At 41.7% G+C, this 22,138-nt stretch overlaps 1 protein-coding gene across 1 annotated transcript; it reads left to right on the top strand.

Moving 5' to 3' along the window:
* Window positions 1-977: 977 nt before the first annotated feature.
* LOC134440004 (uncharacterized) lies at window positions 978-3,521 on the top strand. Its single transcript, XM_063189930.1, has 3 exons — window positions 978-1,394; window positions 1,867-3,203; window positions 3,500-3,521. The coding sequence occupies exons 2-3, from the start codon at window positions 1,870-1,872 to the stop codon at window positions 3,519-3,521; spliced, it is 1,356 nt and encodes a 451-aa protein (XP_063046000.1). The 5' UTR covers window positions 978-1,394; window positions 1,867-1,869.
* Window positions 3,522-22,138: the final 18,617 nt, after the last annotated feature.

The raw sequence follows: 22,138 nt of genomic DNA, 5'->3' as shown, positions 1-22,138 counted from the left end.
TTCCTTGAGAATGTGAAATTCACATCATTTTATCAAGTCAGATGGTAATGAAAAAGTTAAGATTTAGGCCGGGGCTCCGCCTACTTCGTGACGTGGCAACGGCAGTAGCTCGTGCACCTGACCTGAATCCAAGCGGGAAGGAGGAATCAGTTGGCGTTTAACTTTTCCACACAATAGCTTTCTGTGAAGACATTACGAGCGGCATGGAATATCTACAATGTAAGGTAAATATCAATTGATTCTTCATTTTCGGTGGCTTTTCCGAATGGTTTGCTAAGCTATTGCGTTTCTGCAAACAGATAGTTGCACTAACTTATATCTACCAGCTATGGGTTTGGTTACTGTTGTGTCGTCAGCCCAATATTGTCGAGAATGGAGTTATTGTGGCGTTGTCGTCGTATTCAAGTGGTGTGTGTTTTACTATTTCGATACGTGTTTCATGTCGAATTCCTTTCATTTTCGGGAACCTGTTGCTGTTACTGCCGTAATTGCTGTGCTGATTTAGAACCTAGAAAGTGTACATCAAGCTAAGCTAGCTGATTTTTTTATGCAGCGCCAAGGCATGACTGGCTAACTACTAAAGGGTAGCGCGCGCATGGTGAAACCCATCGACATCTTTGAAAGATGCCGTTTGACGAATGAGATTGGTTTACGTCTGGAACAATAACGTGCACTGCTGTATTGCATTGTGTTTGTGTGAGATACGGCTGCAGTAGGCCTACCATTCTTGGAAAACTAGCGTCTGTTATGGACGTTGTGACAGGGGAATTTGTGCAAGCTAAAGTCACGTGCACGCAGCTGTCCTAATATGTGTTCGGTTTTGTAAATAATGTGCTCGCAAATCGTCATTTGGTGAAGTAGTTTTGTTTGGTGTGGTGAGTAGCCTATTGAGTATTCTGTATCTTCTTAATTCGTTCAGGTTGAACATCACTTGGGGATTTAGTTTTTAATTCTGTTTTCCTTTCCACCACGGTGCCCAATAGTTTTCACTGTAAAGAAAGTGCAGGGAGTGTTTTGCAACCTGGTAGTCTAGAGTTGAACTGGAGAATACATGCTGAAGCTTTTTGATGGATCATATTCGAAAAACGGTCTTTTGAAACCCTGCTGTAAACAGCCAAAGGAGCATTTTGCTTATCTGACAGTCACTGGTTAGCATTGCATAACTGGATACATTTACTTAACTCTTTAACTGTCTAATGCTATATGGTCATAAGTCTTCGTGCATTTAATGTGCTTTTGTACTTTTTAATACCAGTAATACTATCATCTGATTTTGGGTGTTGCAGAGCATGTAGATTTACCACCTGTAGAGCAAACTGGTCCAGTTCCAAATACACTTCAGAACGAGCTTCCTGCAGCATTACTGAAATTGGAACATTCGATGCATGTACCAGGTAAGTTACAGCAATTGATGATTTTATACACACGCACACACCTGTTCTCTTGGTCACTAACTTCTTCCTTTTGTCTCCCCCCCCCATACTTTCTATCCTTTCGAAGGTTAATCTTGTTTTCCTACTTCCCTCTCCTTTTCTTCTCCATTGAGTTTTTAGTTTTTTTTCTAACTCTTCCACTTTCTCTGTCCCTCCTCCTTTTTGTTATTGTGTTGTACTTCCATCTCTTTCTTCACTAAACTGAACCTTTAATAACTGGTCAATGCTACATGGTCATAAATGTTGTTGGTCATTAATATGCTTGTGTACTTTTGTAAGACGAGCAACGCTGAGTTTTTCAAGCTGCACACAGGACAATACATATTACATTTGAGTCATTAATTTAAATGCATGCTGTGATCATATTGTTGTGTGTCTGTGTTCATATTCTGTATTGGTATATCAACCTCCCTTTCTGTGTTCTCTTTCACAGTAAATGTGGCAGTGCAAGGGATGTGAATCAGCTGTTCAAAGTAGGTCTGATCTACTTGCTCATTACAAACTCCACCATCCCCACTTTGGCCGCACCACAAACTACCCCTGCACATATACAGATTGTCCCTGTACTTTTAAAACGTGGAACGCTCTGATTGTTCACCAGAGTAGAGTGCACGGCACACAATTAGGCCAGACCTTAGATCAGTTAAACACCTTCTCGTGTCATCTATGTAGCTGTTCCAATTTGCCAAACGAAAGGGAGTACTTCATTCATGTCAACACACATCTGAGGAAAAATGAAGTTGTGTCTTGCATGTTCACTGGCTGTACTTTTCAAACAAGTGTTTATGGCACATTTAAGTCTCACAAAAGTCGCCTCCATAATCCACATACCCTAGCTGATTTTAGACCTGAAATTGTTAGGAGAACTGCTGTACCCTTACCTCCATCGTCATCTGATTTGGGTGTTACAGAGGGTGTAGAAGAGGATTTACCACCTGTAGAACAAGCGGTCCCTCACAGTCCAGTTCCAAATACACTTCAGAAGGAGCTTGCTGCAGCATTACTGAAATTGGAACATTTGGTGCTTGTGCCAGGTACAGCAATTGATGATTTTTTACAGAACCTCCACTTCTTACTGACCACTGCATCAGCATCTCTTTTCCGTGGTTCATTAAATGCAATACTTGAAAGTCACAACCTACAGATTGATGACTCAGTGGTAACTGAAATAGTTACTGCAGCAATATCTAGCCCAGTTCATCAAGCCATTGAAAAGGGTGGCTCACTCAGTACCACTTACCAACGTAAAGTGTTTTACAAGAAAGAATTTGATGTTGTGGAACCAGTTACTTACACTCTAGACCACAAGAAAAAACGTACTTTTCAATACGTTCCCCTACTGAAGTCTTTGCAGAACACCCTAAACTGCCAAGCGATTCTTGATAAAGTCATTGACAACCATAGAGGTCAGCAGGAATCTCAGCTAGAACCTTTGTTTGAATTAAGGGCTCCTGAAGATGGTGTATATTTCAGGAGTAATGCTTTTTTGAATTCAGATGAACTGAGATTGTCATTGCGCCTCTTCGTAGATGACTATGAAACCTGCAATGTTCTTGGGACATCTAGAAACAAACACAAGCTTTGTGGAATTTACTGGGTTTTAGGAAACCTACCACCTGGTTCCCACTCATCATTATCGTCAATTTTCCTTACAGTGCTTTGCAAAAGTGTTGATATCAAAACATACGGGTTTAACAAAGTGTTAGAACCTCTCCTGCGTGATGTGAAAGTGCTGGAAGACTTTGGTGTGTATGTACCTCTTCTAGGAAAGTGTCTTAAAGGCACAGTGCATTGTATTGTGGCAGACAACTTGGGTGCCCACGGCATTGCCGGTTTTGTGGAGAATTTTTCAGGCGAATATTGTTGTCGGTTTTGTACAGCAAAACGTGCTGAAACGCAATCCGTCCCTTTCACATCTGGAACTTTTAGCCTCAGAACGAAAGACAGTTACGCTTCTCATGTTAAAACTGCTCTTGAGACTAATGTGCACTGCTGCGGAGTGAAACGGGAGTGTTTTTTGACAAAATCCCTATCTTTTTTTCATGTTGTCTCTGGATATCCTCCAGATGCTGCCCACGACCTTCTTGAAGGGATTGTTCCTGTCGAGCTTGCATACTGCTTGGGGTCAATGATATCAAAGAAGCTTTTCACACTGCACGATTTGAATCAAGCCATTTTGTCTTTCCCTTATAAGTGGTCAGATAAAACGAACAAACCCCATGCACTGCCACAGAACATCACTGCTCGTAAAACTATCGGTGGAAATGTTCACGAGAATTGGTGCCTTATAAGGCTGCTGCCATTTTTGATCGGCTCAGTTGTTCCAAATGATGAGCCTGCATGGCTTGTGTTAATGGACCTCAAAGACATCGTCGAGCTTGTTTTTGGCCCAGTGCACACAGACGAATCGATTTCGTATCTCCAGAGCAAAATAATTGAGCACAGGACCAGATACAAGGCATTGTTCCCTGACGTTCAACTCCTCCCCAAGCACCATCTAGTGGAGCATTATCCTGTCTTGATTAGGAATTTTGGCCCTCTAGGTACACTCTGGACACTTCGATTTGAATCGAAGCATAGTTTCTTTAAGCGTGTTGTGAAGCACACAAATTGCTTTAAGAATGTACCACTGACTTTGGCCTCGAAACACCAATTTATGCTGGCTTTCCACATGACCTCCCCCTCATACGGCAAATCAACCCTTGATGTACCCCATGTGTCCACTGTACCAGTCAGTGTCCTGAAGGAGGACGTGGCACAGGCTTTTCTGGCAAAATTTCCCAATGCATCTGTGGTCCGCCTTACCAAAAGGGCATGCAGTAGTGGCATACACTATGAGAAAGGGATGATTGTGACTTATGGATCAATCAGTGGATTGACTGAATTTGCTGAAGTCATTGAGATGTGTGTTGAAAATGAAGAGCTGCTCCTCTTTGTGAAATTACTTTGCGGGTGGTACAATGACCATTACAGAGCCTTTGAGCTGAGTCTGTCACCAGCAAGAGAATTAAAGCTTGTGGCCATCACTGACCTCTGTGACCCATATCCGTTGGCTGATTACTTTGTTGGATCAAATCGCATGGTTACTTTGAAAAGACATATCCTCATTAAAGGTTAGTTGGCTCATCAATTGTGTTGTATATGCTGTAAATTACCCTTAACTTTTATTTATGCAAGTATTTCATATGCAATACTGATTTTACTAACAATTGCGCGCCCCCCCTGATCAAAAGTGAGAACACCCTAAAATAAAACATGCCATTAGAGGGTCGGGATCTACTTCAGTAGTTAAAGTGCATGTTGACATGCAACTTTTTCCTGTGCTACTCACTTGGTTACTGCTACCACACACGCTTCACGTCATCCAAAAAATAGTTTTACTGTAGTGCAAGTATGACTAGTGTTTAAACACTGTGCGTCTTCTTCAGTCAACATGACATCTTGACTCTGAAGAAGACTCACTGCGTCAATGTTGCACACTTGAATGAATGAATGTCCTCAAGTGTGTGTTGGGTTTTCGATGGGTTCTTTGCGGTTTATTTACAATCTTTCTCAGGACCAAAAACATACAACTGACAGCGTAACCGCTGCCTTCAGAATCCCAACAACAACTGTCACTTCTCAGTTTCGTTCTTCTCGCGTGACCTTAGTCACTGGCTACTTAACTCATAGGCTGGTCCTATGATGCCATCTAGTGGCGAAAACGTGCAACAGCACGATTAAAGCAAAACACAACTTCTGACAGGACAACAAAAAGACAGGGAATGCGAATCAGGGAATAATAAGGGAATAACAAAAAGACAAAAATTGGGGGTCCACTACATCAACACTAGTCATGCTGGCACCACAATAAAATAAATGTATACTGTGTGCTCCAGTCATCCTTTGCCCAGTCTCTTTGAAGTGGACAGTCTTGTTTCCTACTGTCTACTCCTTTCCCAGCATCTGAAACGTATTTATCTTGGTCTCATCAGAGACAAACGGACTAAACATTCCTGGAACCATGTCTTGTGTGATGACAAATTTGTTTTAGATGGTATCAAACACAAGCAGGTAATTGGAGTGCTTCTGGGTCTTCACCTTTTTCCCTTGGTGCTCATCAGTGTAGGGGCTCTCAAACTTGGTCCAGGAAGACAGATGCTGAGGCACTCAAGGTTGCAATTTTTTTACTTTTTTATTTGGCTACAATGCCTACGCGTTTCGGCCCTTATGGCCTTCTTCAGGGCGTATCAATAAACATACGCCCTGAAGAAGGCCATAAGGGACGAAACGCGTAGGCATTGTAGCCAAATAAAAAAAGTTTAAAAAAAAAATGCAACCTTGAGTGCCTCAGCATCTGTCTTCTTGTACCTTGTTTTAGATGGTGTCAAGCATGTGTGGTGGTAACCAAGTGAGCAGTTCAAAGAAAACTGACCCATGGTTTGGGGCTGCATGTCAACATTGGAAAGCTGAAGGTGACATGAAACATACATGTCAACATTTAATGTGACTACTTAAACGATAAAACAACACTAACATAATGTGTGCACTCACTTTAACCAGATAATGAGACCTTAATATTTTTTTTGATTTTTTTTGTGAATAATACATGAAATTGATGTATAAGCTGTATTACTACTGACTAATTGTCATTGTCAAAGTGAAATTTATTTAATGGTGGCCCATGATAACTGATGGATGCACTCATAAATCTGCAGAAATGTGAGATGGGGCAGGGCTGGGAAATGACCCCGGCCGGACTAGAACTGGGGTCCCTGTGGGCATTGTAAGCCCCCCTAACTAACAGAACCAAATGCAAAAAGTATTGCAGTTGTTTCTAGTCAACCTGACCTTTCCAGCATCATTGTTTTCTTAACGTATTTAACAGTATTCATATTTTTTATTGTGTTTGCAGACTGAACACCATGAGTTCTCCAGCGCTTTTGAGAATTGTTCTAGCAGACGACACATGCCAAAGATTGACGTTCCCAGAAGGACTTCCTGCAACAATAGAGGACCTGGTTTGTGAAGTCAGGAGCCAATGTGGTCTAACATCCAATTTCAGACTGCAGTTCATGGACCCGCTGTTTGGAAATGTCTACATGAACCTCACTTCTATGAATGAAGTCCAAGATCGAGGGACCATTAGAATTGTTCCAGAGTCAGTCACAGGCGTGAATGCTAGTAGCTCCACCATGTCCACTGCAGCCGGGCCCTCCACCTCATCCCCATCACCAACGCTCAGCAGTGCTGATACAGATGTACTGTCCTCAACAGATTCCGAGCCTTCTGGGTCTAGGTCCCTTTGGCCTCAAACCTTCCACTGCCCTATGTTCACATATGACGCTGAATTGAAACTGAGGAAGGCTAATGCAGCATACAAGGAAAATCGCACTCTGCTTTGTGCAGATACAGACCCAAAACTCAAGTCAGACATTCTCCATGGACTAACCCAGGAAATGGTGAAGTATGGTCTTTACGCCTCTGACAGGAAGTTTAGCATGGTTGGGAAAGCGCTGATTTCCAAGCACCCTTGCCTAGCTGAAGAACACTCGTTCACTGGATATGAAGGGTGGAAAAGTAGCCTGAAGAATAAATTGGGACTGTACCGTACTCGTTTGAGGAAGCTGGGATGTCCGGAGGTGATGATAAACTCTGTTCAGCGGACAGCAGGGGTCAAAACAAGTCCTGCTCTTGGCATTAAAAAACCGAAGAGGTCTGAGGTCAACTACTGCCCTGCCTACCCTACAGGGGAAGATGATCTGTCCCTTGAGAAACTTCGATTGGAGCTGAAGTCTGATGTCCAGAGGAGACATAGCAGAGAGATCAGGATGAAAATGGAGAAGACCTTTGCTTATCGGAGACAAGAAGTCGTTCGCAGTGCACCCATGATCCATGAGGTTCAGGAGAGATGGCCAGCCCTCTTTGATGTACAGGAGGTAAGTCAACATAACCACAAGCTGACATGAAATTGGACAAAGTAAATGCTGTATGGATCATGGAGATGGGTTGTGTGTTGTACAATTTCTGTGTTTCTGTACAAATCACTCTGAACTTGGGAGATAATGGAAAAAGTTAAGTTTGAAATGTATTCTTCTGTACATGTACATGATGGTGGGGCATATTTAGTTTAGGCATATTCATATTGAGTTTGATAGACATGTCAGCATTAAAATATCTTGAGATTGGAGCACTAATTCCTGTATGCCTTTTTCCTCCCTGTCTTCAGATCAACGCTGAATTCAGACGCATCACGACAATAGCCTTACAATCCAGATTTCTCTCTCAGTTAGTCATTCTGTCTGACAGCCTTGTGAATCTTTTCAAGAAAAGAACAGGCCAGATCGGCACTCATCTTAAGACTGTAATGTCACCAATTACTCAGGTAAGAATACTAACTACAGGGTTCCCACGGGTCCTGGAATTTCTGGAATATCATGGAATTTCATAAAAGTTTTTCCAGTCATGGAAAGTCATGGAATTTTGCATGCACAGTCATGGAATATCATGGAATTTTCTTAACAGATATGTGAAAGCAGAAACCTTTTTGTTTGGTGTATAACATTGTTTCTTACTGATCATACTGAAACACTTCGCCAGAAACAGTTTTGGTTTTGCACTGTTATATGCAACATTCTAGAATGCAATGAACTGATTGAAGTCTGGCGGTGGCTGAGCGTCGACTCTGGGGTTGAAGATAATCTTCAGTTTTCATACTTTTTTAACGTAATTTCTTTAGGGAAGTGGTGATGGAAATTCTGTTTTTTGGGTCTGGAAAGTCATGGAAAATCATGGAATTTTATATCTGAATTAGAGTGGGAACCCTGTAACTATTCTGAGATGATTAGGTACAGTGCAGTGATTAGGTAAGCATTCGGTTTTAATCACAAGTTGTTATATCTCCATTCCTCTTTTACTTAGGATGTTGATGCTGCTGATGCTGACCATGTTGATGTTGTCCGGGAATGCCTGCTTAAAGGGTTGTGCATCTACCTCAATGAAGACCCAAGCAACCTCATTCGAGAACTTGTGGTGAGTGTAAATTGTTTACTAGTTTTACACTGTCATTTAAGAAAGTGGTCCGTTATTACAGGTAACTATGCAACTATGCAGCTCATCAACACTGTGCTGCCTATTGCCAAATTTGATCTTTACGTGAATATTGTCTGAATAATAAAGCAATATTTACTAGTATGACCAAAGCACAGTACGTTTCGCAGCTAAAAATGTATATTTCTGGAAATTCAAAAGGGCGGAACATTGAGGATTCAGTTTTTCATGCATGTAAAGTGGAATTTTCTCAGTCATATTGAATGCTTAGAGTTGGATGGTGCCGGTAAGCATTTGTTAAAAAGTTAACAGTTGTGAATTGGCAGCATGGATTCTGGTAATGAACTCCTAAAAATATCACATGGTGCACCTTTACGCCATCATGAAACGGTGGTTATCCCTTGACAGTCGAGACTCGTTGACAATTAGGTAAGGATTGTGGACATTGCGTATACAATACACTCCTCAAATTTAAGCTAATAGCACAACTTTTTTTAATGCTCATGTTGTTGCCCTCAATACAGCTGAAATGATGACCAATCCTGTTCTCCCCTACTTACTTTTGAGATTCTGCAGTATGTATAGCTGATTCAATCAGTTATAGAAACTGAAGTTTCTATGCAGGCTACAATCAAACCTTTAATTGTTTTGTTCTCATATTCTCTATATCATTATATCTTACCCTGTAGGAAGATGATGATGGCCAGATTCAGAGAGCCTTGGAAGAAACAACTCTGGGGATTCTGGTTGTGAAGCGCTGCCCCTCAGAGCATCCTGAGATTGGGATCATCCTAGAGGGACAACAGGTACTCGGGGAACTGGACAATGTGCCTTTAGCAGCAGCTCTGCTATTTGGGCTGATATATGCTCTGAATCTCGATTACCCATCAGAGCTCAAATATACATTTGAGGTTCTGCAAAAGATCATCATGGAGCTAGAGGGCACGACCATGTCGAAAAAATGCCAGGCCCTGCAAAACAAACTCCGTGATTAACGGGTCTTTCCTCCCATTTGCAGCTGCAATGTATGCAGAGTCCAGACTGTCAAACCCAGTTCTATTCACGTTCTGTATTCAGCATTGAAGGCCATCTCACTGCCTTGTATTTTCACTCAGTGTGCAGAGTTCACTGCCAAAGTTCAAATGACTTGCAATGTTGAGGGGGCTTGGAATTTTGAAATGCACTCAATGTCAACTTTGCCCAATTTCTAATTGGGAAACTCGTTTTTTTCATTGGGCTTGGATTTTTCTCCTGTCTATAGGATCAGGAAAACCTTTTTATTATCATTTTTCATATTATTATTTCTATTGACTTGAAATGCACTGAATGTCAAATTTGCCCAAGAACATGTTTTATTTTTAATTGGGAAATGCATTTGGTTTATTGGGCTGTGAATGTTTTTTCCCCCACCTGGCTATAAGAGCAGGGAAATAGGGGTGTTTTTTTATTTATACTACAGGTATTTACACATCTCATTTTGCACTTTGCCTTTGTAGGGCAGCCTTTCGAGACATTTATTTTTTAATCGGCAATGAAGGCCATCTCACTGCCTTGTATTTTCAGTCTTCTCTCTGCCAAAGGTATGACTTGCAATGTTGAAAGTTGAAGGGACATTTTGAAATGCACTGAATATTGCCCAAGAACATTTTTTTTATTTTTTGCAATTGGAAGATGCATCAAGTTTTTTTATTGGGCTTTGAATATTTTTTATCTGACTATAGGGTCAGGAAAATGTCTTCATGTAGCTGCTGCTGTCTTTTTTGTGTGTTTTTGTTCAAATTTGGGGGAACTACAGAAACTGTAGCCTTTCTAAGTTTTGTTCAACATATAAAGGCACCGTACTGTCTTTGACCTTGATTTCAATTGTCTGCAATGTCAAGGAATTTGAAATAAATGTTGTAAATGTGTACTCAAATTCTAGTTGTGGTTGATTGCTTATTGAAGGGAATTGCTATTTAAAATAACATGTTAATTTGACATGCAATAGTTTTTAAAATATGACATGAAAAAATCTTGGACATCGGTTGCATCAAAAAAATTATGTCCATCAAACAAGAAAAAAAACATGTTGTACCTATGACAATTTTATATATCAGTGGCACATGTAAAAATTATGTCCATCAAAGCAAAACAAATCATGTTTGACTGACAATAATATTATACATCAGTCTCACATGTAAAAATTGTTGACAAATGCAAAAAAAATCATGTTTGACTGATAAGAAAAAATATCTTCACGTACACATGAGAAAATCATGTTAGTTTAACAGAATACAATTAGCCACTTTTAACATGAATTAATGGGACTTTATGGACATGATTTAATCGATGCAACCGATGTCCAAGATTTTTTTACGTTATTTTGACAGACCATTTTTTTCAGTGCAGACGGTCATAAATAGTATCAAGCTCTTATTGATAAGACCCTATACGCACAGACTCTCGTGAATACCAAGTGTCTATTGATATTGTTCTATATGCAAAGTCATAAACACAATCAAGTATCAGTATCAAGTTCTTATTCATGAGACCCAAACTGCACAGACAGTCATAAATAGTATGAAGCTCTTATTGATAAGGCCCTATACGCACAGACAGTCATAAATAGACTGTAGTATGAAGCTCTTATTGACAAGACCCTATACGCACAGACTCTCATCAATACCAAGTGTCTATTGATATGGTTCTATATGCACAGTCATAAACACAACCTGGTCTAATAGATATCCGTGAAATGAGCCCCGCTCCTTGGAACACAAAATCTATACGTATGCAGCAGTTTCACAGATTTTGCCAAAATACTGTTACAGGGGTCACGGAAATGCTTTCCATACTGTTTGTTCTCACAGCACTGTGTTAAGACTATGATTAAGAAAGTGGAAAACCCTGCAGTGGTGAAATTACAGTCAGCTGACACCAAATTATGTTAATGAACAACAGAACGATATGGCAATTCAAGCTGTGCCCAGACCCAAAACAACAGAAGGAGAAACGTAAACGGTGATGGTTTTGTCCATGATGATATGGAGCGTTGGTGGACAGATACGCAAACCCACGATGGGAGCAGCTGTGAGAGGCCATGGGAGTTGGAAAAACCAGAGTATCCTATCGTGGTGGCGAGCTCGGTTGAGGGAGGCAGCCGAACAAGCAGGTGAAGTTCTATGGAATCGGACAGCAAAAGGACGAAAGGCCACAGTCTGACCCGCAGAGAGACGCTGGGTGAGGGAGGCATACAGGCACGTTGTCCAACCATTAAGCAGCAAGATGCGATGGATGGCCGCTGTGAAGACGTCGAGCCTGGGTGGAGATGGCAAAGGGTGTTGCCGTTGGTGAAGCCAACAGCCAAGCTGGATTAACAACAGTCCCAAGCCACCTGGAGCAGGCATTGAAGTGGCGTCGGAAGCAGCAATGGAAACCGCAGGTGTTGTGAAAGCAGCCACAGCAGCGGGCTAGTGCTACATCACAAATGTAGCATTTGGTGTACAGTAGAAGAAGCTCGTAGTCATAGCTTAAACCCACGACTGCCCTTTAATGAAATGCCTTCAAGCTCCAGAAACAAGTCCAGTTGGCTCAACTTAACTTTTTTTGACTAAGATTACCTGAATGAACTAGACTGGTATGACTCAATATTCTAATGGCTAAAGAACAGGTCTACATTTATAACTGTACCAATATAACTTGCCACTTCACCTGTTGCTTGGTAACAGACAAAGTGTTTGATGCAGTTCTAATCAAAGTGTTTTTTTTGTCCCCTGTTTATTGTTTTTTTGCTAAGAAACCACCATTATCTGCATCTGACGTCTCCGTTGCAGCAAATAAATTGTTTGGATTATGCAATAGTGTGTCAGCATCATTATCATTATCATCGCCGTCATTATCATCATCATCATCATCATCATCATCATCATCATTACCATCATCTTCGTCATCATCATCATCATTGTCACCAGCATCAACATAATTGTCACTATCATTGCCATCATCACCATCATCATTGCTATCCTCATCATCGTCATCAATGCCATCATCATCATCATCATCATAATCATCATCATCATCATAATCATCATCATCATCATCATCATCATCACCATCATCACCACCATCATCACCATCATCATTGCTATCCTCATCATCGTCATCATTATCATCATCATCTTCATCTTCATCATCGTCAACATCGCCATTATCATCATTGTCATTGTCATCATCAGGGCTCTAAATTAACACACGCCAACACGCCAAACACGGGTGAAAATTCATTTTGGCTAGTAGAAAAAAATACCTACCCGCCAATTTGGCTAGTAGCGCCCGAGTACAGTAACTTATGAACGGTAAACCGCTGCTCTGACGAACGTTATACGGCAAGATTTCCTACATTACCCATGGACACTAGCGTCACGAGGTAGCCTCCCACCGTGGGCTTTCCAGTGCATCGAGCGTCAACTCCATGCTGTTGCGCGCGCCAGGATTCTGTCAGCTAAGCTGCGCTCACACTATTCTGACAGGCAGCTCTCCTCCTATGCTCTCGTCGCTTTCGCTACAACCTTTTTAACGTCACTACTGCTATTATTACTATATGAGCCTTGCTGTAACAGGCTGCATTTTTTAAGCAGCGAGACCCTGACCGTTTCAATACCAGGACTTACGCAGATTATGCATCGCGCTACTTCTGTTGTGTAGACGTTTTGTGCGAGTGATGAGAATGTGGCGGGGGTTAGAGCAAGGTTCTGTGTGTTGGTGAATGCTAGTAGTAGGCCTAATTGCAAATAGTGACGTTAAAAATGAGTGGTTGTGGAACGAAATAGCGACCAGGGCAGAGGAGGAGAGCCGACTGTCAGAGTAGTGTGACCGTAGCTGTCAGTTCAGTTGTCTTCTGAAATGTTCAGAGTCCTGGCGCAACTAAGTTGGAAAGCCCACGCCATCGAAAAGAAAAAAAAAAGCAACCAACGACGAAGCTGTGGAAGTAGCCTAAAAAAGGACGCGAAGATTCCCGAGATATTATTTACTTTTAATTAAACTAGGCTTCTTGTCATTTTGTTGCGCATGGTAGAGAAGAGCTCCTCCTCTCTCCTCTCCTTTTCCTCTCCTCTCTTCTCCTTCCTTGGGGTGTGCTATGTGAGGTTTTGTAGTGTTTGGCTGTGTGCTTGGTTACTGTAGGCCTATGTTAAAGGTCTGTTATGTGAGTGGCTTGTGTGATGTGATTCAGCTGCTTTCAGAGGAATTGAACAAAAACTAATAAAAATTAATTAGGCCTAAGTAATGAAAGTAAAAAATAAAGCAGAAGTTAAAAAATAATGAAAAAATATATAGCCTATAATATGCTTATTATGTAGGCATATAGTAGCCTATGCAGGCCTAGTGTATCTGTGTTGTAGAAACAGTTGGACAAAATGACCATTTATTTAGAAAAAAAACTAGCCTAATGCATAGTTTATTTTGGCGAGATTTAAAAAAATGGCTAGTTGAACTTCTGTTTGGCTGGTAAGAAAAAATGTCCACTAGCCAAATTGGCTGGTGGTGGGAAAAGTTAATTTAGAGCCCTGGTCATCATCATCATCATCATCGTAATTATCATTGCCAAAATCCTTGGCACTATTGGTATAGTTGTTATTGCTATTTATGTTGTTGCGGTTTACCTTTCTAAAGCAAGAAAAGCTCAGCAGAGGCCCCAGTCATCTGTCTGTAGAGATGTCGGTCATGGTGGAAAGGAAATCAGGTGGGCCGGACTCAGGCCTGTCCAGGGCCGGTTCTAGTCAGTTTGGTGCCCTTGTGGGCGAACATCCCCTCTCCTTTTGGTGCATTTAGAAATTGTCATCTGTAAACATAGTGTCGTACATCTGGTCACAGCTAATCTACGCCTATAGCGTCGGCCCTAAGCCTGTCAGCTAAGCCAGCAAACTAAATCATTTCCTAATGACCCCAGCTGAAATATGGCCCTTGATAATGACTGGTCATACTTATATTTAAAGGTGCTCTGTGTAGGATGGTGGCCAGAGTAGGTATTGCACCTATGCTGCTCAATGAAACTGTGCTGTCTAATATCAATTGATCCTTTCATGAATATTTACTAAATAATGAACTACTATTTACTAATATGACCAAAGTACAGTGCGTTTTTCCGCTAAAATTGTCAATTGCTGAACATTAAAAATGGCTGACAATGGAGAAGATCAGACGCACACGCACACTGACAAACACATGCGCACACACACAGTTTTGCTGGGTTGACTATGCCATCTTTGAGTCAGGTATCTCTGTGTGAAGAAGATCCAGTATTCTTGCTACCAAGAGTGTGTGTGTGTGTGTGTGTGTGTGTGTGTGTGTGTGTGTGTGTGTGTGTGTGTGTGTGTGTGCAGGAAGCAGAGAGCAAGAAATCAAAACACAACTTCCAGTCAGCGCTCAACAGGCTTGTGTTTCAAGCATTTTGGAACGCTGACGTGTGTGTATGTGCGTTTTGTGTGCGTGCGTAGTTCTGTACGTGTGTGTGTGTGTGTGTGTGTGTGTGTGTGTGTGTGTGTGTAAGGAGGTTTTTAACAGGGCTTTGGGGTGGTGAGTTTGAGGTCTAGGCAGTGGTGGACAAAGTAAAAGTAAAAGTAAAAAAAAGAAACACAGTTTCTTTCCAACACAGGTAACTTATCTGAGTAAAAAGTAGACCAATGTACTTGTCTTACGATAAGCTGATTCTGCACACGTTCGGTTGAGTTTGTGGTGGGTCCTTGTTAGGTTTTTATTGTTTTTCAGTAATAACAAAGTCTATGTCAATAGGTAGGTAAAATGGAGTAAACGGTGTAACAGCTATGTAATATCATGTGCTACTGTTGTAATTACACCACAAAAGTACTTTTACTTTGTCCACCACTGGGTCTAGGACAGGCACCAAGTGAGATTAGGTGGAGGAAGGGAAAGCTTTGTCCAGTAGATAGGCCGGTGTATGTGCGTATGTGTGTGTGTGTGTGTGTGTGTGTGTGTGTGTGTGTGTGTGTGTGTGTGTGTGTGTGTGTGTGTGTGTGTGTGTGTGTGTGTGTGTGTGTGTGTGTGTGTGTGTGTGTGTGTCCCTGTTGAGAAACACTAGTCTATATTAATGACTGATCAGTGGGCTGCCCCATCTAAATGGTAGGCCGGTCTCTAAGAGAAAGAAACATCAACAAGCAAAAGGAAAAAAAAAATCCCCAACATCATCGCCCCTGAATACAGTCTGCAGTGCCCACCACCATGCCATGCCAGACTACCAGTGTGTGTGTGTGTGTGTGTGTGTGTGTGTGTGTGTGTGTGTGTGTGTGTGTGTGTGTGTGTGAGAGAGAGAGAGAGAGAGACAGAGAGAGAGAGAGAGAGAGAGAGTGTGTGTGTGTGTGTGTGTGTGTGTGTGAGAGAGAGAGAGAGAGAGAGAGAGAGAGAGAGAGAGAGTGTGTGTGTGTGTGTGTGTGTGTGTGTGTGTGTGTGTGTGTGTGTGTGTGTGTGTGTGTGTGTGTGAGTGGCAGAGAGGGCCAGCCCAGGGAAACGTAATCGGTCTGAAAGGTGTTTCTCATCGATCCACAGCCTTCAGCAGCCTGCTCTATACACTCCTGTAGAAAGAGATGGAGAGAGGGATGGAGAGAGAGAGAAGGAGAGAGAGAGATGGAGGGAGGGAGAGAGAGAGGGAGAGAGAGCATGCATGTAAGAGTAAAAGAGAAAGAAATAGAGAAAGCTAGAGAACAACAGAAAGAGGTATGAAGAGAGACAAGTACAGTGGACAAATACAAATAGATAGATCTAGAAATACAAATATATAAGAGAGAGAGAGAGAGAGAGAGAGAGAGAGAAAGGGAGAGACAGACAGAGAGAGAGACAGAGACTCTGTGTGTGTGCGTGTGTGACTCAAAGTGAGAGAGAGAGAGAGAGAGAGAGAGAGAGAGAGAGAGAGAGAGAGAGAGAGAGATGTATGGGTTGAGCTATTGGCGGCTGTCCAAGTAGTGATGTTTCATCCTCATCAGTAGCGGCCTGGAAGACAGAAGGAGAATCAGAGTGGCATTTAATCACCACACACACACACACACACACACACACACACACACACACACACACACACACACACACACACACACACACACACACACACACACTCACTCACACACACACACACGCAAGCACGCGCGCACACACACACACACACATGCACGCACGCACACACACACACACACACACACACACACACACACACACACAAGCACACACACATACGCATGCACACACACCCACTCCCACACACACACACCCCCCCGATCTAATAAAATCATGTTTTACCATCTTCCATATTGTCCCACCCCCACCCCCACCCCCCCTCCCCTCCCCTCCCATGTTGAATCCACTCCTTGAGCCCCCTCCTCTCTCCTTTCACCAACTTTAGGCTACTTCCTGAAGCTGGCATGTGCCACTAAACTACCAACTCCCCATTTCAATGACACTAGGCTTTACCAACTGAACTTCCACCAAACCCCTATTCAATTAAATTTTTGTGTATGAGTGAGTGAGTGAGCGTCGTCAACTTAACACCCCCCCCCCTCCCACACACACACACACACACACACACACACACACCCTTTTCCACTTTCAACTTTATCCAGCCAAATCCCCCCCAGGCCAGCACCAGCACTAAGGCCAGGGGTAGGCAATTAGCCTTTGGTAAAATTAACCATGGCCATGGTTTTTTACTTGTAAAAAAGTTGTTGTACATATTTCTGATATAAAAGAAAAGAATATATCTTCTATGCACTGATAATATGACGACTGCTGCATCTCCTGGTATTTCTCTCACGAAAAGGGCGAACTGCCGTAATGTATACAATTGCCAGTTGCTGATTTCTGCTGCTCGCGGGCCAAATATAATTGATGGCGGGCCAGATTTGACCCCCAGGCCGCTAATTGCCTACCCCTGACCTAAGCCACGACAACCACCGCAAACACACAATACCTGCAGTCTTTGGTCAAGGCCTTTTTTTTTTAATATATATATTTTTTAAATATATTTTTTTGGGGGGATTTTTTGCCTTTTATTTCTGAGAGGACAGTGGAGGAGAGACAGGAAATGAGTGGGGAGAGAGAGATGGGAAAGGATAGGCAAATGACCTGGGGTTCGTTTCTCGATTCTTGTCATTGCTAACCGTCTTAAGACCTTCTTACCGTTCCCTTGGATGTAGTGGTGAGCGTCGCTGTCGAGAGAGTTGAGTCGCTCTTACGAAGGACTTTGCTAACGACGATAGCAAAGATGCTTTCGAGAAACGGATCCCTGGGCCGGAATCGAACCTAGGTTGCTGGCGTAGTAACCCAGTGCCCAACCGTTAGGCTGCGACAGGGCCCTGTAGCATGCATTCTGTTTAACCTGACAGTTCCAGCATCAGCACACCATCTCAGCACTCAACTCCACCCCCCACCCGCTTAAAAAAAAACATCTTTTACCTTGCATGCTAACAGTACATTATGTGGTGCCTATCTCGACCCCCACCCCACCCTAGCCTGGGAAATCCCATGCTGCTTTGCACATTCGCTCCAAACTGAATGACCGCATGGAATCTATCCCTCAGGGAGGGCTCCTGATCATGGTCTCCAATCAGAGAGCAGGGAGGCAGGGAAAGACGATGACGACAATTTGTGTCAATAGACACAACTGACACGATTGGCTAAGGACTTCGTGTGCCAAGCGATACACATTCGTACAGACGTCGTCGATCGTAATCCACACACCCCCTACAGCAGGGCTATTCAAATGGCGGCCCTGGGGCCAGATGCGATCCTTGGACAGCAAGGTTCTGGGCCCCTTCAAGCCCCTTCAAATACAGAACACTGATTCTTGAAAGTTTGGCAAAAACATGTCCCTGCAGTAAAATGCTAATTCTGTTGAAAATCAACTTAATTGTCACGAACAAAATGAATCCAGGTAATGGCCAAGGGGTCTGTTACACAAATACACAGTTGTTTGAAATATTTAAGTGTAATTTTATTACTTTTCATGGCTATAAACCTGTCCACACCCTGTAAAAACGCCTGTCCCAAGGACTAGCATCATCATTTCAATTGACTTAAAATACAAAAATCACTAACAGAATTGAACAATATCACCATGATGTGGAAGACCATATTAAAGTGGTTCTACAGATGTGCACATAGTGCATGTAAAACAATATTTACTATTGTTTTCTGATTGCTCAAAATGTGTCCACCATATTGGTCACCACCGTCAGATTTTTTCTAAAAGACAATAAAATCAGGTATGCACAAGGTAATTTTCATTACTGAGGACCCCTTTTCAAACCTTTAGCTCTGCATACTTCACCATCACTGAAGCCCCTGTAAGTTTACTATTTTTTCCTCAATTTGTTAATTTGTTTGGACACTGGTACTGTCCCAACCATAAACTGTCAACACCGTCGGGGGTTTTAATGGTATTATATTACATTAATGTTAATTAATATATACTTTCTCAGAAAAGGTATGAAGCACCCAAGAAACAGAGCGAAAATGAAATGGCTAATGTGAACAAACAATGCATAATATGTAAAAGAGTGTTTTTTTGTCTCACACCGTCAGATGTCACCACCGTCAGATTTTGTTCCACTCATCATCTTGTTCCATATTTCACTAAATTGTGCTGGTTAATGAAATATTATTAGGCATGTTAGTAATAATTGTGATCCAAAATGATACTCTAGCCACCACTGAGGTGCATTTGGAGGTTTTTTTGTCAGAAAACCTGACGGTGGTGACATCTGATGGAGTTCACCAAAAAACACACGTTTTACGTGTTTTTGACATGTTTTAAGAATATGCATACAATAAGTATCTACAGTTATGTTCAATTGTTAAAGTAATTCACTTTAATACAGCAAACATATGCTTTTACTTTTAATTCTGTCTGCTGCTGTTGACAAAACAAGAAAGAGCCCATTTTATGAAAAATGTTAAACATGGGGAGCTTGGCCAATACATTCACTGCACAGCCACGACCTACATCTATGATAATACACCTCTACTTTTTGGATTTGGACAACTTAAAACCTGTTTTTGCCACATTTTCAAGAACCAGTGGCCTTCTTCCTAGAGAATCTAACTAATGAAGAAAAAACACATGCAAAAACATACTGTGCACACACAAAAATGAAGTGTTTATGCAAGATGCCATTGACTTGAGAGGGCTATTTATTTTGCTAAATGCAGGTACTAATTAGGCCACTTTCACCACTCTCAGATTACTGTCACCACCGTCAGTTCAAAAGTCACCACCGTAAGAAGGAGTTTTGGACATTTTAAATGAATGTGCTTACAAGATTTTCCTTATGAGTTGTTGAATTATCAAAGTAATAGCCAATTTAAGCCTACACGAATATTTGTGAAATTACAAAAAAATGTTTGTTCTATTTAGGCGTTAAGTAAGCATCGTATGACGGTGCATAATTTGAAATTAGAACACATGAAACAGTATTAAAATAGAACAAAAGTGAATTTTCAACATTTAAAGGCATATGTGTGAACCAAAAAATACACATAATCACTTAAAAACTCCAGATACATATGAAGAGTTCAGATGCAAAACCCCCTAACTCCATATCTGAAGACCTGCACTTCTATATTTTTAGAGAACCCAGTTGTTGGTTTAGTTTACATTCATGTACTTGATAATACATATAAATAGTTATATTACATAAATAAAAATTAAAAAATATGCAATTTTGATAGATTTGTATTAAATAAAAATGAATTAAGATTATTTTCTGAAAAGGCACTTAGGGGGTTTTGCATCTGAACCCTTCATATGCAAACAAATCAATACAAGTTTAATTACTTTTAATTGTGTGTGACGGTGTTGACAAAAAACAAGGTATGATCGGAGAAAAGCCTGATTTCTGAAAAAAATACAAAATGGGGAGATTGGCCTTGTGCATTTCTGAAAAGCCAAGACCTTAGTCTACGAGGATATGCCATATAATTTTGTAATTCACTTATTTTTTTTCTGTCAACATTACAACCTGTTTTAGCCACTTTCTCAAGAATCAGTGAGAATCTAGATAAAAGATGATAAGAGATAAAGGTATGGGCTCCGTTATCATGCTGAAACTGGACACGGGACATTAAAATGCAGGAAATTACATCTAAGAAAGGCAATTGTTTTCTGGGGGAGGACTCCCAGACCCTCCACTTCAATGAAGTCTCCCATATTTTCTTCATTGACAGTCGGCAACCATAATACATATGTATAGTTCGGCCCCTTTACTGGGAGGAATTTGAAAAAATGGCCCTCGTTGAAATGTAATTGAATACCCCTGCCCTACAGGATTTACAGAAGGCAGGTCTCCAGACCTCATCTCACTTGTGATTAGGTCTGGTGGTAAGCAGTCAAAATTCCACCCCTGCCCCACTCTATTGTCAAGGCCATCTTCATTGCTCTTGTAGAGAGTTACTTGTGCACAATCCCTGGTGCTGAACAAAAAAAAAGTTTTTTTTTTTTTTTTTTTAAAAGGTTCGCACACTTCTTTGGATTTTTTCTTCTTTAAGTTATTTTTTCTTCTTTTTAATCATTCATTCATTGGCAAAGACGTTTCGACCTCTCGGTCTTCCTCAGATTCACTAGTGGGTTAGTGAATCTGAGGAAGACCGAGAGGTCGAAACGTCATTGCCAATGAATGAATGATTAAAAAGAAGAAAAAATAACTTAAAGAAGAAAAAATCCAAAGAAGTGTGCGAACCTTTTTTCAAAAAATACATCTTCTTTACTCTGTCAGTATCAGCAACAACACACAGTTCCCCCTCACACCGCCACCCCCCCACCACACACACACACAGGGGTGTAACAGCAAATTGTGGGCCCTACTGTAGGATATGTACAATCAGCTCCAATGGACCCTCCCCCAAGTGACATATATCTACATAAATCAGACACTGTGTAGGGTCCCTATATACATGGGGCCCTGGTAACTCAGTCACACTTTACCGCCTCTGTGACACCCCCTGCACACACACATTCACTTAAAAAAAAAATAGAATCATTTACCATGCATTGCATACTTCCCCCTCCCCCACTTCTCATGCACTTTGGTCAAGGCCATCTCTCTCCCCTTAACCCTTTCATACCCCGCCGGCAGCCCCCTCTCGGCAGTCCCTTCGTCACCGCATGTGTTCCCTCTCCCAAGGTGACGACGGATCACACAATAGGTCAACATCGTTGCGCATTCTACCTGCAGTTGCTAAGCAACATCCACCTCCAGCCTCTCCCCGGCTCCCATTGGCCGGCTGGCTGAAATGCAGCTGCTTTCTGATTGGCCGAGAAGCAGTTAATAAACTTTACTGAAGAAGAAGAAGAAGAAAGACCTGCCTCTTTTCAGAGGGAAGGGAAAAAAAGAAGTAGAGGGAAAAAAGGCAAGTGAAGAATCTTGTGAATGAATGAGTGAATGAATGAGTGTGAATGAAAAATAAGGAGAGAAAAAGAGAGAGAGAGAGAGAGAGAGAGAGAGCTAAAGAGGAAAGCTGTGCTTACGCAGGTGTGACGATGTAGACATTAGGCTCACCAAGAGAATCAGTGAAAGAGAGGGAGAGAGAGAGAGAGAGAAAGAGAGAGAGAGGTGTTGATGCATGCCTTTCAGCCTGCGTTACCTGCCTTCTTGGCTGCATAATAAAAAAATATATATAAATACACACACAGGCATGCG

This window comes from Engraulis encrasicolus, chromosome 23 (genome assembly GCF_034702125.1).
Source record: "Engraulis encrasicolus isolate BLACKSEA-1 chromosome 23, IST_EnEncr_1.0, whole genome shotgun sequence".
NCBI lineage: Eukaryota > Metazoa > Chordata > Actinopteri > Clupeiformes > Engraulidae > Engraulis > Engraulis encrasicolus.
This window is presented reverse-complemented; position numbering and strand designations above follow the sequence as displayed.